The sequence below is a fragment of the Protomyctophum parallelum genome (assembly GCF_964188405.1).
Source record: "Protomyctophum parallelum genome assembly, chromosome: 8".
NCBI lineage: Eukaryota > Metazoa > Chordata > Actinopteri > Myctophiformes > Myctophidae > Protomyctophum > Protomyctophum parallelum.
The window spans coordinates 18,769,143-18,789,421 of record NC_139703.1 but is presented as its reverse complement, the minus strand read 5'-3'; the positions used below and the strand labels follow the sequence as shown (position 1 = coordinate 18,789,421).

General features: G+C 48.0%; 1 protein-coding gene across 1 annotated transcript in view; it reads right to left on the bottom strand.

Moving 5' to 3' along the window:
* Positions 1–20,279, bottom strand: part of LOC310862944 (kinesin-like protein KIF21B) — a gene marked incomplete at its 3' end in the record, with an annotated part of 131,202 nt that overhangs the window by 3,389 nt on the left and 107,534 nt on the right. The window contains 12 exon segments of the mRNA XM_083771067.1: positions 1,441–1,467; positions 1,700–2,302; positions 2,503–3,382; positions 3,584–3,886; positions 4,021–4,415; positions 4,817–4,894; positions 5,021–5,124; positions 5,294–5,496; positions 5,990–6,141; positions 6,234–6,377; positions 7,412–7,449; positions 10,443–10,579. Coding sequence (XP_083627193.1) covers positions 1,441–1,467; positions 1,700–2,302; positions 2,503–3,382; positions 3,584–3,886; positions 4,021–4,415; positions 4,817–4,894; positions 5,021–5,124; positions 5,294–5,496; positions 5,990–6,141; positions 6,234–6,377; positions 7,412–7,449; positions 10,443–10,579 — 3,064 coding nt within the window.

Here is a 20,279-nt window from a genome sequence, read left to right as displayed (position 1 = left end):
TCTGGGCACAGGTCTCCACCAGGATAGGAATGTAGGAAACTGAGCACTCCTGTGAACTTTGGAAGCCAATCTTAACCAATCAGGATGGAGTCTGAGAAATCTGAAAGACCGGTTTCGTTGAATGGCTCTAGAGAGACTGTGTACCAATTTGCGTGATGTTTGGACAAAATCTGTAGGTGTACTGTGCAAAAACTTGTTTTGCACAAAGCGGCCTCCTGGTGGCGCTATAACAGGCCGTTCTGGAAAGTTTGGGGCAGAGGTTCATCGTTGGCATCCAGGGAGTGTGTGTGCAAAATTTGGCATCGACCGGGTTAACGGTGGCCGAGATTAGCTGCTCACGGACACACACGGACGGACGGACGGACACACGGACGGACGGAGTGCAAAACATACTCTCCCCCCATGCCTTCGGCCTGGTGGAGACAATAAAACAATGTATTTACAAATAAATATGGAATATAAATAGGAATTAAATAAAGGTGTAAACAGAGCTGTGTTACATTAACACTTTGGGTAATACTATCTTCGATCTATAAAAAGCATGTTCTGTCAGAGATACTGTAGTTATACAATATACCTCCATATGGGAGAAATTAGCTTATACTTATATGTATATGTTTTTGCATTCTCTTATTTTGTTTAGTTTTAATTTGTTATAAAGTTTTTAATGTCTGCATGTTTAATTTGTTTTAACTTCGGGTTACTTCAGTAACCTCAGTTGTATAAGTGACTCGAAAAAGAGAGTCATATGGGTCCGAGACACTTGGTGGCGCTGGAGCACAGAACAAAACATAAACTCACGAGCTAATTTATTGGTTCGTGGAGCTGTCACTGGCGGCGCCCCCGGTCCCAACCCGCAGGTATAAAACCGGTGGGCGTGAACGCCGAGTCATTCCTATCAACCATTTTTCTGCCGCCTGCCAAAGCAGACGGGCAGTTCGATGACTCTCTTCTTCGAGTCACTTATACAACTGAGGTTACTGAAGTAACCCGAAGTTGTCTTAAGTGCCTCTCTCGAAGAGAGTCATATGGGTCATCATAAAACTCCCGTATGATCACCCCGGCTGACAGGACCGCTCCACGGTCCCCCTTTTCCCAGAGAGACGTCACCATCAGGTGAATGTACGTCCCTCCCGCAAGGGAGACTGAGAAGGCTAGCCGGGTCATATACCCGGTGGCCCAGAGTCCCTCTAACAGGTAAAAATCTAAAAAACACTGATAGAGAGGTGAGGGGACAAAAAAAAATCCTGGGAAGCCAACAGTACCACTGTCCGCTGCCATCCAGGAAGTTTCCCCAACCCCACAGACGCAACCCCTCCAAGAGGGCGGGATCCCAGGAACCCCCACCAGGCTCTGCCTGGTGGTCAAAGGATCCCCAAGAGGAGCCGACAGCTATGCTGCCTTATGTGCTCCTCGCAGTCTGCAGAGTTCATGTCTTACCTGACTAATGTGCGGCAGCTCCCAGGACTGCATGGGCCAGGTTCACGGGAGCCACATCAAGATTGTAGTATGTGGCGAAAGTCGACGGAGTCGACCAACTCGCCGCCGCACACACATCCTGTATAGGAACGCCCTTCGCTAAGGCCCAGGATGCTGACATGCCCCTTGTGGAGTGAGCACGCAGTCCCTCGGGGAGATCCACTCCACCGGTAGCGTAAGCCAGTTGTATGGCCTCCACAATCCATTGTGAGAGCCGTACTTTCGTGACGGGTTTCCCCTTCCGCTGTGCCTGAGGGGCCCAAGCAACGAAAAGCTGATCCCCCTTCCTGAAGGGGGCTGTCCTGGCCTTGTACAGTTTCAGTGCCCTGACTGGACACAGGCGATGTAACCGCCCATCCTCCTCCGAGGCAAAGGGCGGTAGATGGAAAGCCACCAATTCCACTGGCTCACAGCCAGAAGGAAAATTCTTCGGCAGGAACGACAGGTTCGGCCTGACCGTAACCCTAGTGTCATCGCCACTGAATCTCATGCAGCTCACGTTAACCGAGAGCGCATGAATGTCGCTCGACCTCTTAGCTGTCGTCAATGCGACCAGCAAAACGGTCTTTAGAGAGGGGAACTTCAGGTCCACCGTGTCCAACGGCTCAAAGGGTTCCTTTGTGAGCGCATCCAGTACAACCGTCAGATCCCAGGCTGGGACCAGGGACCTAGTAACTGGCCTGAGATGCATGACACCCTTCATGAACTGTCGGACCAATGGGAACTCGCTCACCTGACCGTTGTTTATGCCCAAGTGGTAGGCGGAAATAGCCGCCAGGTTGACCTTCACTGAGGACAAACCTAGACCTCTGTCCAGGAACTCCTGTAGATAGGACAAGATGAGAGCCACCGGAGCTTGGAACGGGAGGATCCTCTCTGGCCTATTCAAACACCAGCGCACAAACAGCTGCCATGCTGTATTGTAACGCCGTCTGGTAGACGCGGCCCTAGCACTCAGAATGGTCTCGATGACGTTCTGTGGCAAGCCGGCTATTCCAAGAGGGGCCCCCTCATGGGCCAGACCCATAGGTCCAGGTCCTGGGGGCGCGGGTGGAATATCTCTCCGCCGGCCTGCGTGAGCAAGTCCCGCCTCAGGGGGAGTTGCCACGGTTCGCGGTAGAGGAGGGGGACAACGTCCTGCCTCCATGATCCCCAGGCCGGAGCCACCAGCAGTAGTTGGACGTCCTCCAATCTCACTCTGGCCAACACATGCGGGATTAGCTCCAGTGGCGGAAACGCATAGAGCAGACCCTGTGGCCACTGGTGCGCCAGTGCATCCAGGCCCAGCGGTGGTTCGCCCCTCAGCGAGAAGAAGAGGGGACGTTTCGCGTCTTCTCTTGTGGCGAACAGATCCGCCTCCGGAAACCCGAAGTTGTGCCATATCTGGTTCGCCACCTGAGGGTGGAGAGACCAGTTGCCGTAGTGGAGTGGACCCCTCGAGAGGAGGTCCGCCGCTGAGTTCAGCAGGCCCGGTACATGACATGCTGTGAGGGAGAGGAGACGACTTTCGCACCACACCAGCAGCCTGTGTGCCAGTGTGCACAGACGTCTGGAGGTGAGACCTCCCTGTCTGTTGATGTAGGACATCGTCGTTGTGTTGTCCGTACGGACCAGGACGTGGTGTCCCTGAAGAAATGGTTCGAACTCCCTCAGAGCGAGGAAGACCGCCATCAATTCCAAGTAATTGATGTGGGCGGTCCTTCTCAGGTATGTGTCCCACAGACCCCTGGCTGACCTGCCCTCGTGTGTGGCACCCCATCCCGAGAGGCTGGCGTCCGTGGTGACGACCTTCCTGGATAGGGGAAGACCCAAGGGCACCCCTTCCATCAGTCTGTGTCCGTCTGACCACCACCTCAGCGCCAGTGTGCAAGCCGGAGATACTGTCACACGGCGGCTCACACACCTGGTGGGAATGTGCAGGGACCCGAGCTATCGCTGGAAGGGTCTCATGTGCAGTCTCCCCAGACGTACCAATGAGATGGCCGAAGCCATAATGCCTGCCATGTGTAGGCATGTGCGTAACTGGAGAGTGCGTCCCGGTGTGAACAGTGACACACACTTCAGTAGGTCGTTGAGCCTGTCTACCGACAGCCTCGCCGTATACGCAACTGAATCCAGCCTGATGCCTATGAAGTCTGTTGACTGCGTGGGCACCAGCATGCTCTTGGTGTAGTTCACAACGAACCCTAGGGAGGACACGTGGGTCAACACTCTGGTTGTGGCCCTCGTTACCTCTTCTCTCGAGCTGGCCATCAGGAGCCAGTCGTCGATATAGCTCGCCACCCGAATCCCCTGTTGACGCAGGGTTTCTGTGCAGCGCACAAACACCCTGGGGCTCAGGGACATCCCGAAGGGGAGGACCGTGTACTCGTACACTTTCTCCTGAAACCCGAACCGCAGGAACTTCCTGTGAGGTGGGTAGATGGGGATGTGGAAGTATGCGTCTTTTAAGTCTATGGACGTGAACCAGTCGCCTGGGCGTATGGTACGTACTAGAGACTTGGCCGTCAGCAGGCGTCTTTTAGATCTATGGATGTGAACCAGTCGCCTGGGCGTATGGAGCGCACCAGAGACATGGCCGTCAGCATCTTGAACTGAAAAGATTTGAGGTGCCTGTTGAGTATCCGCAGGTCCAGGATGGGACGTAGCCCCCCCCCCCCCTTTTTCTTGACCAGAAAGTAGCGGGAGTAGAACCCGCTGCGACGCTGGGCCAAGGGTACCTCTCTGACGGCACCCTTCTCCAGCAAGGAGGCGATCTCCTGTTGGAGAACCAGACCCTCCTGACCCCTGGCGTTGGTGAAGATGACCTCTGAAAACGCCGGAGTCTGTAGCCCTTCGCTATGGTGTTGAGGATCCACGTGGATGCTCCACACCGCTCCCACCGTGCCAGGTTCTTGGCTAGTGGGTTCTCTCCGGCCATGGGAGGCACGCCCCGCCTGGGGGCAGCGTTCCCTGGCATGTCGGAGAAAAATTGGGCATGACCCGTCTCCCCCAGTGGCGTTTTGGTACGCCACTGACCTTATGCCCTGCCCCACTGCGTGGCAGTGGGTTCATGTCCCCCCCTCCGTGGATATTGTTTTGTTGTCTTTTTGTATTGTGGCATAGCCTGTACTACAGAAAAAACCAGAGTGCTGTACTTGTGCAAACAATATCGAGGGACCTGGCTACAGGGACGTCCAGGACGCCCACCTGTGCCATGGTCCAGAAGCGCATTGCGGGCGGACCGGACGTGCAGTCCGAGACTGCTACGTCCGGTGCTGGGCCCGGCGCATGGGGGGAGGGTAGGGTGTGTGTCACTTCAGCTGCTGGTCAGGGCCTCGCAGCCTGGACGCTGCACCTCCACGTTGAGGGTCATCCTCTCGAGTGCGCCTCTGAAGAGGCCTCCGGGGATGATAGCATCCTCGGAAAGCTCTCTCTGGGCAACGGGATCCAGACCAGGTGAGGCTTCCAGCCACCTAGCATGCTCTGAGGTGGCCATAAGGCCAGTCAGGTCGGTGAGTCAGTACGTGAAGGTCACAATTTTCTCATGTAGGTGACGAACTCTAGCCAACTGTTCAGGAGTAGGGGCGTCGCCCATCTCCTGAAGAAGGGAGCTCTGGGAGCCCTGGAGTAACGCTGAAGCATTGAGATGCCTCCCAGACGTTACTACGGGGGGAGGGACACGAGAGCGTCGCGGAGTAGCCGGGAGAGTCATGGGCTCCTTCCAGCTAGCCGTGTAATGTGCTCTGAAAAACCTGGGACAGGGGAAGCAGTGGTCCCCCGACAGTGATTTTCTTTGTCGTGTACATACTGTGCAGCCTGGCCACAGACCCACCCATGGTGGAGATCTGTGTCAAGAGCTTTTGCCTTTTTTTGGGGAGCGGTCCCGGTGTGCAGCCCGGGGCTGCTACACCCTGGACGGGGCCCAAGGCATGGGAGAGCGTCTGAGCACGCTCCTCCTGGAGACGGAGTTGCAGGGTCCGATTGGCCCCTCCGGAGACGCTGTGCCGGTCGTAATCCTGGCAGCCGTCATGTTGGCTGTTGGACAGCAACGTGAGGCATTCAGTGACCGTATGAGAGCAGCGTGAAACAATAGCCGAAGTAGCTCCGATGCTATGGCTATGTCATAGACGAGTTGGTGTGGCACCTTGAAAGCAGCCTATCTGGAATGCTAAGCATGCTAGGGTGGCATCGGCCATCCAACGAGGTTGCTACTCCCGACCTCGAAAAGGTTAGCTAAACAGCTAAACAAACCTAGCTTCACAATGTACATACCTGTAATGTTGAGGGAAGCAGTCGGTAGTCGAGGGTCGTTGGGGAACCACGTCGAGTGAGACTCGTGCCTTCGGCCGCTGCGTGAAGTAGTAGTAGTGTCGGTGGAGGCCTAGGACTGCATCCGACATCCCGTTGTCGCAACCACCCGGCTCAGGGGAGCCTCGTTGGTGGGCTGACGAGATCCCGCTGGAGGGAGAGCAGCACCCAGAGCAAGCCGGCGAGGCCTGGCTGATGTCTTGGGTCTGGCTCCACAGGCCTGTTCACCAGTGCGGTGAAGAGCATGTGGAGCTTGTTGTCGGCGGTCCGAGCCGCCTTCCCGGCAGGGGAGGAGCCCAGGAAGGACTCGTCACGGTGTCTCTGAGACACGTCAAGGTTGAGGGGTCTGAAGAGAGAGGACGAGGCGGTGGGCTGACGAGATCCCGCTGGATGGAGAGCAGCACCCAGAGCAAGCCGGCGAGGCCTGGCTGATGTCTTGGGTCTGGCTCCACAGGCCTGTTCACCAGTGCGGTGAGGAGCATGTGGAGCTTGTTGTCGGCGGTCCGAGCCGCCTTCCCGGCAGGGGAGGAGCCCAGGAAGGACTCGTCACTGTGTCTCTGAGACGTGTCAAGGTTGAGGGGTCTGAAGAGAGAGGACGAGGCGGTGGGCTGACGAGATCCCGCTGGATGGAGAGCAGCACCCAGAGCAAGCCGGCGAGGCCTGGCTGATGTCTTGGGTTTGGCTCCACAGACCTGGGCAGAGGCCCACGACCTCAAAAGCATTCCTTGCATGTGTTAAACCCAGACAGTACATACACATGGAGTGGCCATCACCTGGAATCAAGAGGTTGTTACAAACCCTGTTGAAACAGAGCCTCGGAAGGGGTCCATCATCGTGGTCATCTCTTGCAGCCATGGTGGAGATGGCTTATTCTCAAACCCCTTATTTTATATATTTTTATTTATTTTAATATATAAGAATATTATTTTTATTATTTAGCTCCTCCACTAAATAAAAAATATATTTCTGACTTAACTCCCCTACTAAGGAGGGTAACGTGAAGCGGAACACACACAGTGGTCAGCTTTCAGTCGACGGCTGAAGGCTTCCCCACGTGTTGTTGCTGGCCTACTGTGTAATGCAGGGAGGCCTGTTTCTTGTCCCCAAAGCGGGGAAGGGTTGAGAGAGAGTGGGGAAGGGTTGAGAATGCGGCCCGTCTCGCCTGCAGTAGATCGGTGACGTCGGTCCACTGTTACCGATGGTTGTAGAAGCGAAGCTGCGGGCTACGGCTAGGAGGAGGTTAGTCAGTGACTAACGAGAGGCTAGCGGTGGAGAAAAAAGCGGCAGCAACGCTGAAGCTAAGCCAATGACAAGCTAACAAAGCTAGCTACGAGCTAACAACGCTAGCTAGAGGGTAACGAGAGGTGTGGGAAAGTAGAGGGAAGACAGAACAACAAGCCGCCGGGCAGGCTCACTTGTGTTATTAGTCTTGTTAACCTTATCTTCAGAAGTAGCTCGTAGAAAGAACACCGTCTTGCAGCTGCGAATCCCCGCGGTGCAAGTCAGTTCTAGACTCGTCCGTCTTTCGGGAAAATAACTTCAACAGCCGGTTGTGAGACTTTGGTGTACTTGCTGTGCTGTGTGCATCCAAGCGCAGAAAAATGTAGGAATGACTCGGCGTTCACGCCCACCGGTTTTATACCTGCGGGTTGGGACCGGGGGCGCCGCCCTGAGTGACAGCTCCACGAACCAATAAATTAGCTCGTGAGTTTATGTTTTGTTCTGTGCTCCAGCGCCACCAAGTGTCTCGGACCCATATGACTCTCTTCGAGAGAGGCACTTAAGACAACCATGGTTGTTATGCTTTTAACCCATTCTGACCTGAGATCAGATTCATACGAGGTTTCCACTGGACACACACACACACACACACACTGGTCTGATGAACCCATTCTGACCTGAGATCAGATTCTAAAAATGTCAGTCGCTCTTCGATTTTTCAAAAATAGCAGACCTATAAGTTCCTATAAGAGCTTGTAGATCTGCTATTTTTCAATAGCTAAAGCATGACATGATGATAATACCAAAATGGGTTCCCGTTCGGAATGGGTTAATGTGTTTATTTTGTGATATCTGTAATGTTGTTTTTATTTCAATTATTGTATTGTATATTATTCTGTGAGGACCCCAGGAAGAATAGCTGTTGCCAGGTGTAACAGCTAATGGGGATCCTAAATAAACTAAACTAAACTAAACAGTGTTTTAGTCGTCGGAAAAGTTTTAGTTTTCAGTCTAGTTTTAGTCGACTAAATCAGGGGTCTTCAACAGGTGTTTTCCGTGGACCACTGGTGGTCCGTGGAGGTATCACATGTGGCCCCCTGACCATTCATGTAGGATGTGTTGATTTTGTATTTTATTTAAAAAACACAGTAACGGTACAACATCCTCACAGACATTTGGGCTCGGGCGGTTGCAGTTTTTTGAGGACAAGACTTTCCTTTCTGTATTTTTCTATCGGCAGTAAAACCTCTGGTGAACCTATTAAAAGTATAAGGGCAAAAAAACTTTATTTTGTATTTATAATATACATAGATCAAAGCTCAGAAACAGCCCCAACGCTATACACGCGTTGATCACCACACAGCAGACGACCTTTTAGTACCTTTAGTAGCTTTTAGACCTTTTAGTATAGCGGAGAAATAACAACAGATGAAGTTGGTACTCAAAGAGCCTCATTGCGACCCGTTTTCACGCTAGAAGGAGCTCCTAGTGATAACATCATAACAAGGAATATCCATGTTTTTTCATTACACTTTTTCCATCTAACTCAGGGGTTTTCAACCAGTTGGTCCGGGGACCACCTGTGGTCCTTGACGGGGTTCCAAGCAGTGTTGTTTTCGTCGACTAAAACTAAGACGAAAAATGTTCGTCGACTACCTTTTTTCACTGACAAAAACAAATGGAAACTAAATGAAAACTAAGCTACGATGGCTAAAACTAAGACTAAATATATTGACAATTTCGTAGACAAATAAAAACTAGACTAAAATGTTAGGAAGAGACTAGTGGACAAGAGATCCAGTATAAGTCATTTTACACTTGGTTGCATGCTGAAAATAGCTGATCTACAAGCTCACAACGCGTCGCAACGCGACGTGTTGTGAGCTTGTAGATCAGCTATTTTCAGCAAGTGTAAAAACACTCATTACGACGGCATCAAGACCCGCCAAAATACATTTTAGTCGACTAAATCAACTGTAGATTTAGTCGACTAAAATCTTATGACATTTAGTCGACTAAAACGAGACTAACACTAAGACATTCCAGGTGACTAAAATGTGACTAAAACTAAATGAAGATTCAGTCCAAAGACTATGACTAAACTAAAATAGAAATTTGCTGCCAAAAACAACACTGGTTCCAAGGTGGTCCCCATGCAGCTAAATGTTGGTAACCAAATGGACCCCTAGAGATCTTTAACTCTTTGAGGACCTGTGAACGGGTCCATTTGGGTTTCATGTTAGGCTCTCAAAGAGTTACATTATTGTTTAACTTCTGTATGACTTCATTTACAAGATGTCTACACAATTATAGAGAATGTAGAAGAATACATCATTTAGATTTTGATCAATCGTTTGTAGTTTCGCTGTTATCTTCTCCTATATGGTACCAACAGCATGTAACTGTGGACAAAATCTCATCCACCCGATATGTAAATATTCTTTAGTTTTGGGTCTTTGAGAGACTATAAATCTCAACAAATGGTGGTTCCGTGGATCAAATGCCAAAGAAATAATTGGGCCTTGATATGAAAAGAGTGGAAAAACCAACTTGATATACACGCGTTGATCAACACACAGCGGACGACCTTTTAGCAGCGATGAAATAATGAAACAGATGAACTTGGTGACAGGAATATCAATGTTTTTCATCTAGCTGCGTAGTGTCAGGGTTGTGTCCGTTGACTAGAAAAAGAAAAAGTTTGTCGACTACCTTTTTTCCACTGACGAAAACTAAACGGAAACTCAATTAAAAAGTAAGCTATGATGACTAAAACTGAGACTAAATACTGACAATATTGACAACAAATTAAAAACTTAAGACTAAAATGTTAGGAAGGGACTATAGTGGGCAAGAGATCCAGATATAAGTCATTTTACACAAGTGTAAAATCTGTCATTACGACGGCACAAAATACATTGTAGTCGACTAAATCGACTGTAGATGTAGTCGACTAAAACTAGTAAGTAACACTAAAACATTCCAGGTGACTAAAATGTGACTAAAGACTAAATGAAAACTATTCAAGAGGCTATGACTAAGACTAAAATAAAATGTTGGTAACACTTTACAATAACGACCTGTTATAAAGCATTTATAAACATTTATAAGCAGTTTGTAGATGAGTAATAATCATGAACAGACTGTTTGTTGACATCCGTAAATGTTTACCTAAACATTTATAACTATGTGAATAGTTTACTACTTACTAATACCTTACTAATAACATATAAATGATGTTTAAACATAGTTATACATGTTTAGGTAAACATTTACGGATGTCAACAATGATTGTTCATGATTATTACTCATCTACAAACGATTATAAATGTTTATAAATGCTTTATAACAGGTCGTTATTGTAAAGTGTTACCAAAATGTTTACTGTCAAAATCAACACTGCTGCTGCGTGTGTGTGTGTGCTGTGCGTGTGTGTGCGTGCGTGCGCGTACCTTTAGACCCGGTGAAGAGCAGCTCGTCGGTGGCGTCGACACACAGCACCGGCTTGCTGTGGCCCTCGGCCACGGACACACACTGGAGGGGCGCGGTGCGACCCCCCTTCACCCCCCCAATAGGGCTGATCACACCCCTGTGGACAGATTATAACAAACATTATTAAACAGGCCTTTCTGTGTGGAGTTAGCATGTTCTCCCCCCCGTGTCCCCTATAGGGTAGGTACCCTCACATGTTCTCGTACCCTCACATGTTCTCCTCGTGTCCCCTAGGGTAGGTACCCTCACATGTTCTCCCCCCCGTGTCCCCTAGGGTAGGTACCCTCACATGTTCTCCCCGTGTCCCCTAGGGTAGGTACCCTCACATGTTCTCCCTGTGTCCCCTAGGGTAGGTACACTCACATGTTCTCCCCGTGTCCCCTAGGGTAGGTACCCTCACATGTTCTCCCCGTGTCCCCTAGGGTAGGTATAGGTACCCTCACATGTTCTCCCCGTGTCCCCTAGGGTAGGTACCCTCACATGTTCTCCCAGTGTCCCCTAGGGTAGGTATAGGTACCCTCACATGTTCTCCCTGTGTCCCCTAGGGTAGGTACCCTCACAAAAAAAACATGCAGTAATTCTGGTTTCTATACTGCCTCCCTCTGGTCAGCCGGGGCACCCGATGGAGGGGAAAGGAACTGGTCGGAATAACGTGTTCCTTCCACGTGCTACGTCCAACCAGGGAAACTCCCCCCTGTCAGGTGAAAAGAAGCAGCCTGGACTCCTCATGCATAGAAGGAATTAAGCACGAGGTCAGTCCGTTGCTCTCCCCAGGTTGGCGGAGGGAGTGTAGTGCCCAGGATTACATTAGATTACACATTGACACAGGGTGGAAATATGGGTTGAATAAAACTAGATATAAATCTAGAACTATAGAATAAATAGAACTAGAATAAATCTCGAGCCCTGAGGCACATTAACCAAACACACAACGCATGCAGCGCACGACAAACACACACACACACACACACACACACACACACACACACACACACACACACACACACACACACACGCAGCGAAAAACATCCTAATATGAACAGAAAACGACAACATGGACACACGGATAGTACCTCCGATCCACCGGTTCAAACCGGAACCTTTGACTGTCGTTATTCACACAAGCAATTACTCCCACACACACATGCATGTACGCTGTTGTTTTTCTAGGGCCAACCACATCAGCCTCTGTCTTTTTCATCCATATTTTGGTTGGTTTAATGTTTTGCCCAATTAAGGTGTTTCATTCACTTGTTTTGACACAGCAGGAGGCGCGTGCACGCACGCACGCACGTGACGCACACACGCACGTGAACTGAACGGAGGTGAACTGTGTAAAGCCAGTGAATTCTGCAGTGAACTGAACGGAGGTGAACTGTGTAAAGCCAGTGAATTCTGCAGTGCACTGAACGGAGGTGAACTGTGTAAAGCCAGTGAATTCTGCAGTGCACTGAACGGAGGTGAACTGTGTAAAGCCAGTGAACTCTGCAGTGAACTGAACGGAGGTGAACTGTAAAGCCAGTTGAATTCTGCAGTGAACTGAACGGAGGTGAACTGTGTAAAGCCGGTGAATTCTGCAGTGAACTGAACGGAGGTGAACTGTAAAGCCAGTTGAATTCTGCAGCACTTCAACAGTGGAAGAGACACATCTGTGTTTGAAGTATCTGTTCAACCACTTTAGTATGCAGGGCATGAAGACAAACCCATAATGCATTATATAGTCCTGCAAAAGACAGTGGTATAGGAAAGTAGCCGAGTACTTTCTCTGTGTACAAGCACTGTGTTTAACCTATACAGTACATGAGCAAGATTACATTAAGGTTATTGGTTTAACCCATTCTAGGCCGGGAACCCCTTTTGGTGTTAGCATTACGTTATGCTTTAGCTATTGAAAAATAGCAGATCTACAAGCTTGTAGGTCTGCTATTTTTGAAAAATCAAAGAAAAAACTGACATAGAAACATAGCTCTTTCAGAAAACTGTCAGGATGTAGAAGACATTTTTAGAATCTGATCTCAGGTCAGAATGTATGTATTGTAATGTATTTGCCCGTTAGAAATAGAGTGCATTATTCATTCTTCCAGATGTGTCTCTCCCTCTGTTAACTACCATCTCTTGCCACTAAACAATATAACGGTGTTGTGTTCGTCCTCCTACACATGATTAGCAGAGTTGGATGAAATGTGCACGCGCTACTTTTCATTATTTTCCCACAATGCCCCTCTGTGTCTCCACAACCTGAGGAACACAGGTGGTGGCGAACCTCGTTAGGAACACAGGGGGCGAGCCTCGTTAGCATCGTGCATGCAAGGAACATCACAACGCACGCGCGCACGCACGCACGCACGCACGCACACAGGTGCAAAGCAGGGAAAATCAAGAAAGTGATGAAGCCAGCGAGATTATAGAACACACCGTGGACGTCATGGGAGTATTAATTTAATTCTGAGAGCGTTCCTCAGGGCGTTTTAAGGATTAAAACTGAGCTGAGCCTTAAACGTCTAGGGACGTCTTATATAGCGCATCCTCAATGATACGGGGCGAGATAAGAATATTCAGAATTTTTCCTATTTTTTTTTTGGCCCGTTTTTGGCTCTCCATGGTGATGAACGGATCGATATACTGGCGCTTCATTTCTGCTCCTCATCCGTCTCTCCCGCAAAATATGAACGCTTTTTTGGATCATATATCGTATGAATTAAAATGATCGCAGTGTAAGCTAGCAATGTAAAGTCAACTTTTTTTTTTGTAGATTGTTTCCGGGTCATGGCTTTCAGAGTAAAAGCGCTGAGACAACCCTCGGCCACCCAGAGCCCTTATTTTGAAGCACTTCCGGCACTGATTGTGTTTTAATGACCTCGCAGGTCAGTCTTTCTCTTTACACTTTCAGAACCGTCTCATGCTGTTGTACTGTACGTGGTGGAAAGAAATCTGCATTTTTTTTGGGGGGGGGGGGGGGGGGGGGGGTGACATTTCTAAAACATTTAAGAACGATAACTGTAATCATATAGGAAATATATCAAATTAGCACGTCATGTTTTCAAATGACATGCCCCCCCAAAACAGGGACCCCCACATTCATTCAAAGTGGTCAAATTCACACTCACACATTTTGTTGCAGTGCATGCATCACAACGACCCCCCCCCCCCCCCCCCCCCCCATGGTGGTGGGATAGGATGACCCCCCCCTCCCCCCCCCCCCCGGTGGTGGGGGGAGATCACCAGACAGAGAAACAAGGCAAGCGGAGCAGACAGGAAGGAGGGTCGTTCAGACAGGAAGCAGGGCCGTTCGGACAGGAAGGAGAGGGTCGTTCAGACAGGAAGGAGGGTCATTCAGACAGGAACAGGATGGGAGGGGGGGGGGGCAAGGAAGCTCTGAGAAGGAAGGGAAGTGGTCACGTGACTGGGCTGCGCCATGACACTTTCATGGACACTTTCATGGGAGCCAAACTCACACCGGAAGTGCAATGAATACATGGCAGTGAATGGAGCCGGCTGGACCAGCCCATAACAAACATTATTCATGAACGACTGAGACCTTTTGTAAAGTAATCACTTCTGGCAAAATAACAGAAGACATATCACAGGTTGTTTTCTAATCACTTACTTTTCGATGTGCACAGACTGCACAGAATATAATTTTATCTGAGGATCTAAACAGCAGCAGGTATCGTTTCTGGCTCCGAAGTATCGCGAGATTTGGCTGCCAGACAGGAAACGGTGGGAAGTCTTGGCGAAACTTGGTGCGTTCAGAAATGTACTTTGTACTTTATGGTATCTCTATTTTTATAGAGATACCATACCTCTATAAAGATTACACAGTGTACACATTGAATAACAACACAGCAGACAATAATGTCTTCTGTTATTTTCCAGAAGTGATTACTTTACAAAAGGTCTCAATTGTTCATAAATAATGTTTGTTCATGAGCTGGTCACTGAGCTCTCATTGACTCCAGTGTTCATGAGCTGGTCACTGAGCTCTCATTGACTCCAGTGTTCATGAGCTGGTCACTGAGCTCTCATTGACTCCAGTGTTCATGAGCTGGTCACTATGAGCTCTCATTGACTCCAGTGTTCGTGAGCTGGTCACTGAGCTCTCATTGACTCCAGTGTTCATGAGCTGGTCACTGAGCTCTCATTGACTCCAGTGTTCATGAGCTGGTCACTGAGCTCTCATTGACTCCAGTGTTCGTGAGCTGGTCACTGAGCTCTCATTGACTCCAGTGTTCATGAGCTGGTCACTGAGCTCTCATTGACTCCAGTGTTCATGAGCTCGTCACTGAGCTCTCATTGACTCCAGTGTTCATGAGCTGGTCACTGAGCTCTCATTGACTCCAGTGTTCATGAGCTGGTCACTGAGCTCTCATTGACTCCAGTGTTCATGAGCTGGTCACTGAGCTCTCATTGACTCCAGTGTTCATGAGCTGGTCACTGAGCTCTCATTGACTCCAGTGCATTATGCCAAACTTCCGGGTAGTGAAAGGATGGGGGGGTGGGGTGGGAAGAGAGAGACAGACAGAGAGAAGACACCAGACTAGGAGACAGGAAGGAGCATGTCCTCTCTATACCTGAGCACCTCGGAGAGCGAAGAGTCGCTGTCGTCAGACCTGCAGGCAGAAGAGCGAGGAGGAGGAAGAGGAGGAGGAGGAGGAGGAGGAGGAGAAGCACGGTGGGGAAGGGGGGGGGTGGGTGCAGGGGTTTTGGGGAGGAGGAAGAGGAGGAAGAGGAGGAGGAGGAGGAGGAGGAGGAGGAGGAAAGGACAGGAAAGGGTTAATCACACTAAGGAAGAGAGAGAGAAGGGGTTAACTGGCACATGGTTGAAGAGAAACGTGTTCAGATGTTCAGCCTAAAGGCCTATTCATAGTCTGGATTTTCGGTGGTGAGCTGACCACCGCTCCGGTGGTGAGGTGACCACCGCTCCGGTGGTGAGGTGACCACCGCTCCGGTGGTGAGGTGACCACCGGAGCTGAAATAACGGTGAGCGGTGGTGAGAGTAAAAACAGAGAGAAGGGCTGGAGCGGTGGCGGTGGTTTGCTCTTCACCGCGGCTCAGTGACGTCATGTTGTAGTTCGGTGGTCACCTCAGTGACGTCATGTTGTAGTTCGGTGGTCACCTCACCACCGTAAATCCAGACTATGTATGAGCCTATAACACCTCCAATCCGTGATACGGCGTTACTGTGGCAAAACAAATAATGTCTTCTGTGAAAAGTCAGACATGTTGTTGTGTATCATGGGTGGGGCTTATATATATACAGAGTGTCCTGTAGGCCTAGCTATATAGCCGCTGTCCGGCAGAATGCTTCGTATCTCTTAACCCTGTACTCAGTGCTATCTTCCCAATGTTTTTGGGTCAATACAATCAATTGAATAAAGTGAATAAAGTGTGAAGTGTTGACATGGGGGTCTTATAAACAGTCATAAGAACTTGTGGGCCCTATGTATTTTCGCCCTGTGCCTTAACCATTGTCCCTAAACGTCTTTAAATTTCCGCCCTGTGCCTTACCCATTGTCCCTAAACTTCTTTGGCTTTATTTGACTATTCCGATAACACATTTGCAAATACTATACGTGAGCTTGTAGATCGTCTATTTGAACTATTTAAAAAAAAGATAATAGTAAAACATAAAAAAAAAGGCATAGAACAGTTTCCACCCGACGACTGACTGATTATGTTGCGTTTCTTTGTATTTATCTTTTTGCCACACTAACGTTTCTTTGTATTTATCTTTTTGCCACACTAACGTTAAACATAACTTAGGTTGAAAATCGTCCCGAGTTTCATTTCAACCGTAAAGGAGTTAAAGGGAGGAGGAAAGGAGGAATAATAATAATAATACAGGTGGGGGGTTTTTGCAAACGGGCTGAAAACAGTGTTGTTTTTGTCGACTAAAACTAAGACGAAAAATGTTCGTCGACTACCTATTTTCACTGACAAAAACAAATGGAAACTAAATGAAAACTAAGCTATGATGACTAAAACTAAGACTAAATATACTGACAATTTCGTCGACAAATAAAAACTAGACTAAAATGTTAGGAAGGGACTATAGTGGACAAGTGATCCACTATAAGTCATTTTACTCTTGGTTGCATGCTGAAAATAGCCAATCTACAAGCTCGCTTGTAGAGCTTGTAGATTTGCTATTTTCAGCAAGTGCAAAAACACTCATTACGACGGCATCAAGGCCCACCAAAATACATTTTAGTCGACTAAATCAACTGTAGATTTAGTCGACTAAAATCTTATGACATTTAGTCAACTAAAACTAGACTAACACCAAGACATTTCCAGGTGACTAAAATGTGACTAAAACTAAATGAAGTTTCAGTCCAAAGACTATGACTAAACTAAAATAGAAAGCGAGTAAAGCATCGTGGGAAAGTATAGTTTCATCGATTGAGTTTGGGTAGAATTGGAGAGGTCGCCGCTTTGTTTTGCGTTTCCGCCATTAAATGGCAACCAGGCTAACAAAGGGCTGGGTTAGAGGCAAGGGGCTAGTGAGGCACTCCAACGTTGAAGCGCTGGGCCCTAGTGGTAAGAGGAAGGACTGCAGGCGGACCCATGGATTCATGACGTGGAAACCCCGTGCAGCAGCTGGGCTTTAACATTGAGCGCTCGGTTGCACTTCCGCATTGGACCTCCAAAATTTGGAGGTCAAATGCGGAAATGCGCCCAAAAAGGCGGAAATAGACGGTCCTTCGGGTGCTTCAAAACGCCACTGAGCAACTTCCACTGACATGAATAGCGGAGGGGGCGGAGCTTCACGCCAGTTCAGTCTCTATCCTTTTAATACTCTATGGGTAGAGGAGGCAGCTGGGGGCTCAAGTTAAGAGGTTAAAGGTCATAGAACAGAGCAGTGGGGAAAAGATCCCAGTAGGTCAGTAGAAAAGAGTCACTGGTTGCAGTGACCAGGGGCGTGACCAGGGGTGTGGCCAGGGGTGTGGTCAGGGGCGTGGCCAGGGGCGTGGCCAGGGGCGTGGCCAGGGGCGTGCAGAGAGTGTTAGAGAGGCAGGGGCTGAAATACCGTTAAATAGAGCACTTAAAGGACCACTTCACCACTTTTCAACCTATCTTCATATAATAGGTCCTCACTAATAATCATGATAAAATGGCACGATTTGTTCCTACCCAGTCTGTGTCTCATAGGAGGGCTGTGGGCAGTTCAGAAACCAGTCTTCCAGTGACATCATCATTAGGCAGATTATTTTTTAAACAAGATTGTTTGTTACAAAAAGATTAGATTTTCATTATCGTGAGAACGATGGCTTCCATTTTCACATTGCAGAAAGCCTGCAGGTTTTTATTAGCTTGTATTCCCCATCGATGATGTCACTTGGAGACGGTTTCTGAACTGCCCACAGCCCTAATATGAGACACAGACAGAGTAGAAAAAAATTGCGAATTTTTTTTCATGATTATTAGTGAGGACTCATTATATGAAGATAGGTTGAAAAGTGGTGAAGTGGTCCTTTGAAGTGGTCCTTTAAAAATAGCAGATCTACAAGCTCAACACATGTTGCACTGCGACACGTTGAGAGCTTGTAGATCAGCTATTTTCGGGGCGCAAACCCAGCACTCTTTATCTACTGGAGATGCGGTGTGTAACGACATGGATTTATATAAACACATTTGTTCAGCACAAAATGCTGCGTTCAAGTTTAAGGCCTATTCATAGTCTGGTTTTTCGTGGTGAGGTGACCACCGCTCCAGTGGTGAGGTGACCACCGCTCCGGTGGTGAGCTGACCACCGCTCCGGTGGTGAGGTGACCACCGCTCCCGTGGTGAGGTGACCACCGCTCCGGTGGTGAGGTGACCACCGCTCCGGTGGTGACCTGACCACCGGAGCTGAAATAACGTTGGTGGTGAGTAAAAACAGAGAGAAGGGGCTGGAGCGGTGGCGGTGGTTTGCTCTTCACCGCGGCTCAGTTACGTCATGTTGTAGTTCGGTGGTCACCTCAGTGACGTCATGTTGTAGTTCGGTGGTCACCTCACCACCGGAAATCCAGACTATGAATGAGCCTTCAGGAGAAAGCAAACATTCTGGGTGTTGGAATTTAAAACGTTACATTATCGGCGAAAAACCCATATTTATGGCGCATATATAGTTGAGAGGCGTGATTTCACCGTTCTGCATGGGCGTGCAGCGAAAACAGCAAATCTACAAGCTCTCAACTTTCTTTGTGAGTTGTATAAGCTTAGAGCTTGTAGATCTGCTATTTTCAGTCAGGTATATTTTGAATATGGCTGATGCTTGTATTGGAACACACCCCCATTAGCATGAACAGAGTCGGGGGAGGAGGCGGGGTTAAGCAAGGAGGACAATGCAGTTGATTGGAGGACAGGGATGTCAATCAACCTCCCGGGAGAGGGAGGAGCTTGTCGAAAGGCCGTCGTGTCGGCTAACAGTGTTGTTTCTGTCGACTAAAACAAAAGACGAAAAAAAACTACATGGAAACTAAATGAAAACTAAGCTGCGATGACTAAAACTGAGACTAAATGTGACCAAGCCCAGCAGAAAGTGCCTCAACTCGCCAGAATGAAATGGTCGAAATAAAACCTTTTTTTTTTTTTTTTTTTTTTTTAATCACACCCGTGTGAAGTGAGTATAGCATAGCACAGTACCAAGTACCAAGTGCCACCCTACAATCTTGTAGATCTGCTATTTTTGAAAAATCATTAAAAATGTTTGTGTCTTTACTCTTTTCTTTGCAGGGCAACGTGTTGTTGGTTTGAGCTGCTTCAGAAGGCTGTGGAAAGCGGTCCTCCCTCAGATAACAAGCATCAAACCCAGGACAGATTTGTGTTGGCAATGCCACAAAAACAACTTCCAGCTGCGCCGTGTCAACCTCGACGACGCACAGACAGCAGAAAAACATCAAAAGCAACTCGACCACCTGGCTGCTTGTGAAAAGTTTACACAGAGTAATGTTCACACATTTTTCTTTTTTATTCAACAAAATACCAGCCACTTTATATAGGCCTATTATTATGTTATTGAAAATAGTGCCACTTTATTGTGCATACTTTATTGTACCTTTTATTACCATTATTATGGCCACTTTATTGTGCATGTTGTATTTTCAAAGTTTGGACAAATAAAAGGTTTTGTTTATGAAAGCCTAAGGTGTAAGATCTCATTCTTCTGCCCTTTGTTTCAGTGCACACATGTAAAAGCATTGGTCTAAAACTACATAGCCTATATCCATTGAAAACTCTGTTAGCCTACTAGTTACTTTTTAGATTGTATTATTACAAAACATACACTAAACAACTTCAGTCCTATATTTCTTTAATTTAACTCAAGTACTCATGTACTTTCCCAGTGTCCACTCAACTGTCACTGACAGCTAACCTAGTGGGGGAGTGGTTAGTGGGTGGGGGAGTGATTATGCAAGACATTAGGGGTGTGGACAAGTATCTATTGTCACACCCATTCAAGTGGTGCTAACATTTCAGGATTCTTTGCATGGCTAATTCTATACTTTGGGGTATCTGTTTCAACAAGTTTTAGATGGTCATATCTCCTTCAATTATTGTCCAATTTCATTGAATGATACATCATATGAAAGCTTACATTCTGTACTTTAATAATCTGTAAAAATCGAGTTGAGGCACGTTTTGCTGGGCTTGGTCACAAATATGTTGACAATTTCGTCAACAAATAAAAACTAGACTAAATGTTAGGAAGGGACTATAGTGGACAAGATATCCAGTATAAGTCATTTTACAATTTACACCTTGGTTGCATGCTGAAAATAGCAGATCTACGAGCCCACAACGCGTTGCAGCAG